Consider the following 12,905-nt stretch of genomic DNA (forward strand, 5'->3'; position numbering starts at 1 on the left):
CCATGTGGGCACGGGCGCGCACACGCGGTGTACTCAACCTGAATGAGAAGTAAACAGTCGTCGCAGGTCAGGTCGGTGGAGGCGCTGGCGCTTGACATGCGATTGCACAAGCGCGGGACGATTGGGACGCGAGCCCAAGGGGTTGGAAATGTTTTCCTTTTTGCTTCGAGCCCCACCTAGCCTCTAATGGATCCGTCCCCGTAGCATAATCCGCCCGGTCAAGGGGTTGATAAGTTACGGGGGATGAAGAAAATTTCTATGAGGTCCCTTGAGATATTTGCAAAGTCTCATAATTCATCAGCTTTCCGATAGTGAAGTTACCAACATGAAAGAGTTTTTTGATGCCTCTTTTATGCAGAACATATGCTAGCGTCTCTAGTAGCGTGTACCAGGAACCTATCAATCCTTATACCTACGAGTCACAGTTGATAACACTCCGTGAACGTCGCATGACATACGACCACCACACCGGGGGCCCTATAACTTTCAATTTCAATTGTAAACGTTACCTCCCTTTACCGGGCACCCCAGGGTTCGTGACCGAGCCGGGTGTCATGGAGGTGGATCGTGGCTCGCACGGAGCAGATGCCAATATGCGAAAGAAAGCATATTCTGTCACGCTCCGCATGCGAATATCTTGTACGAGAAAAGGAAAACAGAGGAAACGAAGGAAGGAACCACACGAAAGAAAGCACGATCAGTCGGCAGTCTCTCTGTTTGGCTCCACAATTCCATTTGCATAATTTATGACGACATGCCCTCGGTGGTGGTGACCATGTTGGCCCGAGGTATTGTCGAGAGGCGCGCTTTAAAGCCGCCAAACCCTGGTGCCAAGTTTGGGGCGTTTTGTTGTTTGTTGTGTGGCGTCGATTGTCGATTGCTGCTGCTGCTGCGCACACTGACACCGTTTGTCGTCACGGAATCTCCATTTAATGCTCCCCCGCGCAGCGTGTCGAACCGGCGATCCTTTCAGGGCAATACACACCGGGTCTCAACTCTGACACGCAGCAGCATGAACAATCAACCTTTTTTTTTTTTCGTTGGGTGGTACGCGAGGTGATCACCACAATAGCAAAAGAGCGCTGTCACTGACATGATTGAGACGGTAAAGAAGGGCGATCTGGAATGTCTTTATACCGGCTGTGTGCGTTTGTGTGCTGACGGAAGATTGATTTCGTGCTCGTATTCATGTTCCGCGAGACATGGATAAACTAGAGCAGCAGCCTTTCCTTCTGAAAAGATTCGAACTTGCGTGTCTCGTGGATTGAATTATGTAATCGAGATGACTTATTTTCGGTGAACGAGATCGGCCAAGATCACTTTCCTAGACGAGCGATCTCGTGTGTGTTGAGTGATAAAACGTGATAAATACCGATTCCGATTCTCGCGAATCCTTTTTGATCGAATCCATCCCTCTAGGGAAGAGAACATCATCACATTCAGTGCTCCAGCAGTGTTTCCATTTCACAAACAGACACAGACAGCAGCACGCAGCTCGATCCTGATCAATTACCGAACCTCCGGCACGAGAATGCGGCGGAATCATCATCTTTGGCTGGTAAGTTGATTGCACCCACTGTTTATTATCTCACAAGCACCCGATGATTAATTCAAATTCCGGTTCGCCGCTAATCGTTCTGTTCACCGATGCTCGCCCCTGCATTCTGTTCACACTCGAAGTGAAGCGGGACGGCGCAAAGCCACACACAATTAGCGGGCTGGTCATGCAAATCAGACAAACATCACCACCGTTCACGCTCGTTCGCGGCATCGACGTAATCGTAATCGTAATTCTATTGATGAGTCGCACTGTAGGAGCGTTGGCCGCGGCCACACGCACGCCAAGTATCGCTGTTTCTGACGCAACGCGTAACACACATCGACACAAAATCCGTGACTCTCACGCTCCAAACCAAAGCACAGCCCGCGTTTTCCGGAATCATTTGTTGAAGTCTTTTAAAGCCGTGGGTTGACTCAGATTCGTGTTCGTTTGCGTTCTCACCCGCTTGTGTGTGATGATTGTTTCGTTTTGGGTTTGTTCAGAGGCTCTAAAGACTCATTAAGGACCACTCCCACGTCGGTGGAAGATGCACAAATGCAAAAGAATCCAGAAGTGAAGTTGAAGATGAAACCATCAAACCACGACGTAACCTTGGCGAGCGGACTTTCGGGAAGGGAAGGCAATCCGCGAGAGATCGCAAACACAAGATACGGATCCGTTCATCGACACCGGTGAACTCGGCGTTGTGTGGCGAGCAACTTCCGCGTCATCCTCACGAAGGTGACCGTACGGAGTGGATCATCTGCAGTGGAAGAGCAGCTATCTAGAGCTGGACCGGACACACAACAGATAATTGATGCTCACCACCATTTATTGGCCATTTAAATCGATGGAGCAGCTCGATTTCCAGCAATCCAAGAGCCTTGATCTTGAACTGTACCGCGGCGTGACTCGTGACGTGACGTGGTGATCGTGAGGAGGGCCCATGAGCATGGAGCAAACGGATGGAAGTCGTGCAGCGGACCCACGGTATCCGGTCAGCACAATGCAATACCTCGTCAGGTCCACTGATCGTTAATTAAAAGCTTGCCACCGTAGATTGGCAGGACCGTAAGATGGAGAGAATACCGTCGTGGACCACCGGACCTACTCATTAGGCTCTCTGGGGTGTTGCAAACTTATTAATTCTAAACCACCACCCACACCCGGCTCAAATGTTTGCGGTTCTGTTTTGCCAATAAACTCGCAAACTCTATTTGATTTCTTAACACCAACCAACAACGGGACGCCCGCATGGTCGTTATGCAAATGTGGATTATATTTTAAGACCCGCAAGACTTCTTGAGTGAAGCGAAGTCATTTCTTTGCAAAATTAAAACAAATTTGTCGCCATTGAAGCCACATTAGCATCGACTTTAAGCAACGTCACGTTGATAGAACACTCTCTCGCTGCGAAGGGGAGCTCTCCGCATTAATGCATTTTCCCATGCCCCCGGCGTCATTAGAAGGTGCGACCGGCGAATGTGCGTCGCCTGCTGGGGTTTATGATAATGCTGATGCACGTTCCGACGATCTGATCGGTGACGTTTGATTGATAGACCTGCTCGCCTACTCGGACGCTGACGGCTCGAGACGCCAGTGCGTACCTCTCTCGCGTCTCTGTCGCGAATGTTAGGCCGGTGCCGGTGGCCGGATCTTGATGCAAGGAATGAGTTGCGACGCCTTGCGAGTCTGCAGCTTCATAATGCTGTGAAAAGGTCACATGGGTTCCATATTTGATTATGCTTTCGAGATTATGCAACTGGCGGTGCTGGCGGAGGAATTGGCGAATGTTCATGTGGTGGTGCAAATTGATCGACACTTCTCGATTGAAAACAAAATGAAACGCCGCTGAGAAAGAGCACACGATACTTTATGTGCGAGGTGTTGCTAATCTAATTCCACCAAGCGAGTGAAGCGAGACATTTAGATAACACGCGGACAGGGCTTGGGCAAGAGCCGATGCCGATGTGCTGCTGCTGATCCCAATTAAGCAAATGTCACGACTTCGGTTGGTTAATTGGCACCACCTCCGGGTTCTCAGTGGCCAATGCTACCGAAAACTAATAAACTTATCAACTGCCGGCGGTCCAAAAGCCCCCGAGGGTTAGTGATCTAGCTAGCTTTACGACCTTAACGGCAACGCTCATAAAGTATCCCAAGGGCACAATGCGCTACAACGCCCGGAGAGAACAAATCCTGCAGACCGATGGTACCACAAATCGCGGAGCGTTTATCGCATCGTTCCAGATATATACGGTCAGTAACCGCCGCCAGCTAGTGAGGTGTTTGTGTCGCACGGACGGACACAACGCAACGCAAACCTTTCTTTTATGCTGCTGGCTAATTCATGGACCTTGGTGGCTTGGCGTGCGCGATGCCCATGGACCATGATCGATGACCGGAAAATGACAATCGTAAGCCGTGGCGTGAGGAATCTCTCGGGGAAAAAGGCTCGTGCAGATAGCCGTTGCACTACGCTAGCGACACTAGGGACAAAACAATGGTTCTCGGGGGCTATTACAAGCTTTTTAGTTATCATTAAGCCCCTTGGCCAGCGCACCTGTCACCTTGACAAATTCCGATTGGTAAATTTAATTAATCATACATTGGACAGCAAATCTCCGTTCAACTCCGTTCGATCGATGCGATGTCATGCTGCTCGCTGCCGTATGTGAGACGCCGTGCTAAAGCCTTGATTTGGCATGACTTGGCTGGCTGGTGAGCGCGCGTGCCGTGTACTCGATGCTACCTAGCAATCCTTCCAGCCAGCCAGTCCGACACCGACCAATCAATCGAAGGCAAATGCCAATGCAATGTGCCTTTGGAGGGCCTCAATAAGGCTTCCTCAATGGCGTAAGGCCAGAGGCGGGAGACTCATTCTTGGACCGGGTGCAGTGCAGTTCTCGCTGCAGTTCTCACCATAAAGGGATCTTCTCCTCCTCTCCGCTCCGCTCCGGTCGGCTTGTGACAGTGACCCGCTTGCCGAAGGTAGATTGGATCGATTAGGAATCACTGGCATACCTGGCTGCCTGCGCACGGCCATTGCGCCTGTTTTCGCGCACACGTTGGCTTTTGGTGTCGTGTGGCTTTTGTTGTTTGGCTAAAATAATTTACCGCTTATTAGGACACCTGCCCTCACATCTCACGGAGCTCGCGGACTCCTCCGTCATCGGTGACAATGTTGCTGTCCAACGATACCGAACAAGCGATCCATAAAAACCGACCGACACCATTTATGACATTAAACCAATCAAAAGAATGGTACTCGATTGCATTCTTCGCTCGATGGAATCTACGGGTGAGGAAATCGGCGCTCCAAGGGACCTACTTTCCCGTCCTCAGCCGTGCCTGTTACGCAAACGTCGCGTTTCAATCCCGAACCCCCCGTAAACAGCAAACGTCAGCCGTTGCGCATCAGATAACGAGACAATTTGCTTAATGGTCAGCGCCTACCTAAATCTCCGTTCTCTCCAAAATCCAATCAAACGCATGTCGGCCATTAAATGGCTTCAACTTTCACAAAACATCAGCTACAGCACAACCCATTCGAAAGCGGGCGCGCGCCCGTGCATATATGCGGGTCAAAAAGAGTTCTGCCCTGTCGAGCGAACAGCGCAGCCAACATCATCATCATCATCAGCGTGTGGATTCGGGATCCCTAAATTGTCACGACCCCACCGTCACCGACTGACCGGCCGTCCGATCAACTGCTAAACCCATTTTCCAGCCCTCATTCGTCGGAAAAATTAATTGACGCTTGCGTAACGCTCGCTCGCGGTTGGTGCGATTGGTGGCGACGCGACGGCAACGGTGCGTTTCCTGCGTACATGACTCGTTATCGGGAGTCCACTCCCCCCCCTCCCAATAACCAATGCCTATGCCTTAGACGGTATCGCATTACCATCTGGATTGAGCTGATTAAAATCAGCTTTCCTATTTCGATTCGCCGCGATCGAAAGACTCCCCAAAGGAGCCAAGAAGTGCCCGAGAAGTGCTCTTGAGCACCGTGCAAGTCCACTCAGTCCGCGGTTCCTTTCTTTTCCGCACCATCCACGCCTCCACTTCCCCTCGGCTCCATTATTGACCACCTGAAGAGAATGAACAGAGAATGTGCACAAGCCGTCTGCCAAGAGACTGGCCAATCAAAGATCCATTAATCAGCTCTTGGCCATTGGCTTCGGCCACGGTGCTTATGTTGCGTTGCGGATTGAGACGATTCTGTTTCCCATCACGCACGATCGGGGTAGTGGGCTACCATCCCTTGTGCGCTTTGTTATGCTGCAGAAGCAGCATCATGCGTTTGGCATGCGCTGCAGACCTTTTATGAAATCAATCTTATTGCCTACGCCAGCGCCCACCCAACAGAAGAATTGCTTTTCGTGTCATCGGTATCCCGAAACGATCGCGAATCAATCATTCCACCGTGGAAACTGGACGCCAACCTGGTTACATAAGCGCGAGCTGGCGCACGCACACGCTTGGGCGTCCCACTGGCCCACTGATGGATGCAAATCTTGGATTGATCGGCTGGAGCCTAATTCTCCTTAAGGGGACACACTCGATGCGCGTGGGAGTCCAGATCTTGAGAGTGGAGAGAGCGCGAGGATCGCGGGAAAACGGTTTATGGTTGAGGCGTGACTGAGCACGAGCTCGAGATCAGATTAGGATCGCCCAATTTTTAGCCCACAGCAGAGGACCTAAAACCAAATTAACAAGCGGCTGGATATCCTTTTACTATTGGCGATACCAGCGAGCTCACTCACTTAACACGCTGGGGAGTTTTGGGAATGGGAAACACTTTTATTGAGGAAAGAAAAGAGATCACTTTTTTCATCCGCTTGATTCGATGGCCTTTGTCGTTTCACTACTCAAGATGCTGGTTGCTATAGCTGTAACCATGACCAGTGATATGATGATCCTGTCCCAAATATCCGGACTGTACCGGATGGACGATTCGTTTAACGTGCGCCTCGAAACCATTGTGACTGTCGGCTCGGTACACCACCACCCGCTCGGTGCCGTCCGGTTCGAAGAGTGAGTACACTCCCTTCACCACATCACCGTCCCGTTCCTCCCACTGGCACTTGTGGTCACCGGTATGCGGATCCTTCACTCCATACTCGAACTTGTACTTCGGGTAGGAATGGTAATCGTACTCCGCACCATCGTGCTCTTGTAGAGGGATTTCATCGTGGGCCACCTCGTGACCTGCAGCAGCATCGTGTTCAGAGGACAGCTCCAGCTCCAACTGCTGCTCCTCCTGTTGCTCCTCCTGTTGCTGTTCTTTTGCTGGTGCTGGTGCTGCTGCTGCTGCTGCTACAAGCACGAGGCACAGGCACGAGAACATAAGCAACTGTTTTTGTGAGAGAGAGAAAAAGGAAGACGAATTGTAGAACCATTCTCGGCTGTCGATCACACACAAAAGCACAGAGGGATCACTCACTTTGTTCATTTTGATGCTTTTTTCACCGACTGCACTCGGACTGCACTCGGACTGCACTCGACTCGGCTGGACTGCTGCGGCACTACTGCTTTCCCTCACTAGCAGTGGCGTCCAGTTTTATACTAAAGCAAATTCGAAACAAATAACAATTGGCGTGGCAATGTGGCGTTTGTCGGGGGAGGAAATGTACCGAACCATCATTCCGATGGCACCACCCAGACAGCCATTAGTAACGAGAAAAAAAAAGAAAAAAAAACACTGGTGCCTAGCCCAAAACCCACGCATGTTGGTAATGAAATTGTGACGTGAGTGCGCACTGCCGACGCCGCCATCGCGTCCACTGAACAAAACGCTCTTGCGCTGGGCGTGCGCGTATGTCTGGTCCTTTGGTGCGCGTAAGGAGTGTGATTGCCGGTGCGTAGCGCGGTGTCTTGCGCCCTAGCTACCGCATACCACCGGAGCTTGGGTGCGCGAGAATCCGCGCCAATTTACGTACCGTACCGGGCGGCCGGGTCAGTTCCCTACCACCAACAGGCAGGCAGCAACAGGAAATGCATCGAATGCACTTTGGTGCAGCAACCGAATTCTCCAGAAGAACATCTCGGTTTGTTACTTTCAACGTACACACCGCCATCTTGGAATACTCCTTCTCAGAGTGCACTCTGTGACAGTTGACAGTTGATTTTAATATTTTCATCCACATCGTCACACTTTTCCGGTTTCTTACCTTCATTTAAATCGATTCTTAATACGCAATAAGCTGTCGGCGTTGAGTGCTGAGGCCGGCCGGTGTATTACTGCGTAGAAACGTAGCGTCTGGATTTAAATGCCGGTCCATCGAGTATCTCATTAGAGGGAGCAACCATCATCATGTAATAATGCTGCACGAGCAGCACTCCTCGCTGGTTGACTTGCGCAATGCACGCAACGCGATCGCAAGTGCCACGCGCGTGCTCGCGCGCTCACCCTCGTCACTAATACGGGCGTTGCGCGTTGTAATTGATAAAACTAGACCCAGACCGCACCGTGGCCTGTGCAGTGGATGTGCGCCCAGCCACCGTTTAGACAATCGTTAGCCGACCGACAGGGACTGGAGACTGAAGGCTCTATGCTAGCAAAGCATAACTTTCTCCATCAACACCTGCGACAAATGGCGAAGCGGTCCGCGAAGAAAAGAACGGGAAATGAATTATTACCGGGCTTAATAACAACACTTTCGAGCAGCACCACCACCACAGCCAGTTTCCCTAATTGATTGATGATTTATCAGCGAGCCATGCGACCGAACCGTCGCCAGTGACCGGTAGTGCTCGCGTGACAGTTAAGAGTCTCGTTCGGTCCTTATGTAAGCCCACGGGGAACCTACCGGTGGATGGTTTTTGCTCTAAATATGAAACGAGACACTCCGGTTGGTTGGGTGGCTGCGGCTGGCCCAGACCGGAGGTCCCGGTGCTGATAATCATCATTAAGATATTATCTGCTAATTTCTTCATCGAACGGGGTTGCACCATTCCCCTCTGCATGCTGCTCGACTAGACCCGGGAGCGATGATGCGGCTCACGATGAATGAACTACATACAACCGGTTACCAATCTAAACGATGGATTTTTTCGCGAAAATTAAGATCGTCTTAAGAACCGTGGGAGCCAAACTCGCTCGCTGTCTCTCTGTTTTGATCATTTTTCACTCCATCCCCAAGAGGTACGAGCAGCGCGGTAAAGGTTAAAGATAAAAATAGGCCCCACGGTGCACGCTTGCATCATTTATCATCTACGAACGCCGCGGATGATGATGATGATGATGATGGAGGGTCATTCATGCTGGAGCAACGTCGCTGCTACGGTGCGACCCCACGACCCTTAATTGATATATCTTTGATCCAATGGATGCCCCTCGGTGGGAGCTTCTTCGGCGGTTTCGTCATTCAGAAGAAGAAAAAGGAATCTTAATCGTGCTAAATGACTTTTGTGCTTCGTTCGTTGATCATTTTTTCTTCGTTTCCGTTCCTTCCACAGGCAGCAGCATATGCAGCGGTGGCGCTGATGGCCATATCGCGCAGCGTAACGGCAATTCGGGTGGATTGGAACACAAACACGGGCCCCATAGTGCCACCCACGAGTACACCGGCCCCCGTACCGCAGCCACCGTTCCGGGAACCGGCACCAGTGTGGGAAGATCAATCGGATGACATCCCGAATCCCAACCCTTACCGGTAGGTAGCGCAGGAACGAGATTCTGGATGGCCGGTTAACTCGTGATCTTCAGTTTAAATAACACTTTCTCCCCTTTCTTCTCGTCTCTTCCTCGTGATAGATACATTCTGCCACCGTCATCGCGCCCAAAGTACAACGACATCACACTGGAGCAGCGTAAACAGCAGCAGCCACAACAACCGAATGCAGCGAAGGTCGCTCCTGCTTCAACCACCCCAGCGCCAACTGGCCAAATTATTGACAAGCCTCAACAGCCGCTCCAGCAGCACCAGCAGTCAGCCAACACGAACAGCAACAGCCAACCACAACAACATCAGCAGCAGCAGCAGCAGCCACAGCAGGTCGTGCCAAGCCTTGCAGCACAGTATGTTCCTAACAAGGGCCTGAAGTACTACGCCGTCGTACCGCGGCACACGGAAGTGACGTACCAGACGCAGGACAAGCAAACCCTTCTAGCCACCAACGATCTCTACCATCACGACCAGCAGCAGGCGAGCAGCAAGTACGATAAGTACGATAAGCTCAATGGAAAGTACAACGCCAAGCTGAAGAAGTACAAGGCCTACGAGAAGGTTAAGTACATGCCGTACATTGTGGTGAGTGTTAGAGGAAACCGGCGCTACCTAGACCGTACAGTTCCCCATTTCCCCTTCGGCAACCCCCTGATGGTCAGCGCAGCGATTAGGCGAGGTTCGTGTCTTGTCATTGCGCGCAAGTCTTTTGTCGCGTGGCGACAGAAGCGGGCCGCTAATTTAGCGTTTTCGTTCCGTTTTCAATTCCCGGCCCTTTTCGAGGGATCTGGGTGGCAGGTGGGTGCCACTGAGTGCCGGGTAATCGAATTAATATTCAAAACCATTTATAACGAGCCACGGCATCGCCGTTACCGCTCATAAAAGGGTCGCTTAGTGGAGACACTTTCAGTTCGCCAATTATCCACATTGTCCGCGTGCTGACCTGGCCATAACCAGTACCCTCTAGGGGCCAAGAGAAAGGCTTTCGGATTTGCATTCTTCGCAGCGTTGAGAAGGGCTTTTGTTGTTCACACTTTCAAATGGCGACCAGTGACTCCAGCGAAGCGTAAGCCAAAACTCTGTCTGGCTCGGAACGGTAAACCTGTAGCATCGGGTTGCGCGATTAGGCGGCCGGGCTGCCCTCCCAGAAGGAGAAAGCAAACTGAAACACCACACCAGACCACACCGCTCCAGATGCCTCTAACCTCCTATGAAGCCTCTGTGCGCCATGTATCGACGCCTTATGTCATCGAGTGTGGTGCCGGTGATCTCAGGCTCCGTCTCCGTCACGGGGTCTTGGGGGGGCAGCTGCGCAACGCGACCCAACAAGTGCGGCGTGCCGCAGTAATCGCCCGAGCCTTTTCCTCTACAGGTTTGTGTCGCGTTCTGCGACGGCCAACCTCTGGCTAAGGTCGTTACGGACGATAAAGCCCTTACGACGATCGGGGAGAGAAAGAGAGAGAGAGAGAGAGTGTGAGAGAGCGGAAAAAGTTTTTTGGGGGTCTTTTTTTTGCACTTTTGCGGCCACACTTGCCACATGTGCCGGATGCTGCCTTCGATCGTTCGCTCGCATCGGGTTAATGAGGGCTCGGATAATAAGGCTTTTCGGGAGGGAATGGAATTGAAGGAGCGCACTCGTGGGGGTCGAACCATGTTCGAGGGTTAATTAATGGTCCGCACCTATGCCACCCTCTCGAAACAGACGGCTCACCGGCCACCATCAGGAATGCGAAAGGTGTCTGGAACCATTTTTCTTTCATTTCGTCGATCGCCACTTTGGTTGCCTATCGATCGTTGATCGCTCGATCGACCCGTGACGCGATATCGATACTACCTAGCTGGCGCTACCTAGAGGGTCGATTATCAAATTGCAATTACATAATTGTCGACATGGATCGTCGTTGGCTTGAGAGAAGTGGTAGCTCAACGATCATTGAGCACGGTCACGACGTTTGTGAGGTGGATTTTAGAATGGAGAGCCTTCAAATGCGAATAGAAAGTCCCCGTAGAGTGCGATCCATCGATCGATCGTGCAGTGATTGCGAACGAAAGTACCGCGATCCTCAGCGTGCCATCTGATAGCGTTCTCCGCTGAATCGCAGAATGGAATTATATTTTCTGTTACGAAAATTGCATAACCGTGCAAAGGGCACGTTTTGATTAAAAACCCAAATTCGAAGCAGCACACGCCACATTACACCGATAACACGAGCTGTTCCCTTGTTTTACTTCCCGTAATTACAAGCTTTCACCATATCAGAAATGGTCCCCTTGGCAAGTAGAGCGAGAATATTAACAACGAAAAAACCATCGCACTCATAATAAGCATAATTTACCCTCATTACGCCGGTTGATTGGCCATTAATTTACCTCAAAAATCCGTGTCCCCAGGACCCAGGAAGCGGTTAAATACCGAGCTGCGTTGCGTTGCAGGATTTTTGACATTTTGTCAGTTGACCGGGGTCGGGTCATAATCATAACGATCGTCAACGAGGTTGACAGAAGGCGGCACGGTATCATGCCACCACGATCTTTCCTCGGCTTCGAGATATTGAGCAGGACAACAAATAACTCCGGTCACATTATCGCGGCACCTGCTGGCAAATAGGCTACCGGACAACAACTGTTTTCACGTCTCTGGGTCTCTCTCGTGTTGAGCGACGAGATAATCAACCGAAAATGGACCACCAACAAAAAAGGCGGCGGTTCGATCGTCTCGCGGTTCTTCGTGACGCAACCGCGTCACCGCGTGACCTTTTCAACGGCTCTGGACAGGGTGTGGTCGCTAGCTACAAAAGAAGAAGCGCAAATGCACTCGAAACGTATTTAACATAAAATATGCTATGGAGCTTGTTGTGGCTTGCGCCAAAAACACACACAATTAAACCAGGTCTGACCGTTTGTTTTTTTCTCTCTTTTCTTTTTCATCTCCCCCAGTACTACGATCCCACGAAGCGGCAGTTCTTCTACACGAGCGTTCCTTCCCATATGTTTGTAAATAGTAATAATTTGTAATGTTAAGGAGCTACATTTAAAAACACTAAGCAACCGGGCATGAGAAGATGCGAAATAAAAGTGGAGTGCCCACTTTGTCCACGGCATTTACGAATCGAAAAAGACGGCAGCAAACGCAATGGTCCCCACAAATCTTTCCCTCATTTCGCGCTCATTCTTTCGCAAAAATTTACGTCAACGCAGAGGCACTGGCGCAGGGTACAGTTATGGTTCAACAAACACCAGAGCAGACCAGATCAAAGTCAGGGGCCAGAGGAGGATCGTTGCGTCACGATACACGCGCCACGGAAGTGCCGATAAAAAAAACCCCCATGCCATCATGTTACCCTGGATGATGCGCCACAATGAAGGAGAAGAGATGAACGATGAAAGGGAAGTGAGTAGAGTAGTTCGCCCATCGCGCCATGGCAAACAAATTCAAACAAATGAGTCACGGAACCGTAAAATTAAACCGAAAATTGTATTGTAAATAAAGTAAAATGAACGAAATAAATGAACTACAGTTGAGTAAAAACGAGATTGCGCCGTTGTACGCGAAGTGATTTCCACTTTATTTGTGCTGTCCTCGACTGAAGAGGCGATCCATTCTAATAATAGATTGCGTGTGGAACGTGATGACATACCGTAGCGCACGCGGCGCTTGATAGGGATGCGCGAAAGCGAAAGGAGCTTTCGATCTT

The 12,905-nt window shown here is 50.8% G+C and overlaps 1 protein-coding gene across 3 annotated transcripts in view; it reads left to right on the plus strand.

Moving 5' to 3' along the window:
* LOC126577227 (uncharacterized) overlaps positions 1 to 12,742 on the plus strand; it is a 15,732-nt gene extending 2,990 nt beyond the window's left edge. The window contains exons 2-5 of one of the 3 annotated variants that reach the window (XM_050238690.1): positions 1,420 to 1,558; positions 9,002 to 9,198; positions 9,300 to 9,795; positions 12,148 to 12,742. In XM_050238690.1, the coding sequence (XP_050094647.1) occupies positions 1,532 to 1,558; positions 9,002 to 9,198; positions 9,300 to 9,795; positions 12,148 to 12,225 (798 nt within the window). In that variant the 5' untranslated portion in view covers positions 1,420 to 1,531 and the 3' untranslated portion in view covers positions 12,226 to 12,742. Of the gene's footprint in view, positions 1 to 1,305; positions 1,559 to 9,001; positions 9,199 to 9,299; positions 9,796 to 12,147 lie in introns of all 3 variants that reach the window. The other 2 variants (XM_050238692.1, XM_050238691.1) reach the window with 2 other exon arrangements.
* Positions 12,743 to 12,905: the final 163 nt, after the last annotated feature.

Source organism: Anopheles aquasalis, chromosome 3 (genome assembly GCF_943734665.1).
Source record: "Anopheles aquasalis chromosome 3, idAnoAquaMG_Q_19, whole genome shotgun sequence".
NCBI classification, from domain to species: Eukaryota; Metazoa; Arthropoda; class Insecta; order Diptera; family Culicidae; genus Anopheles; species Anopheles aquasalis.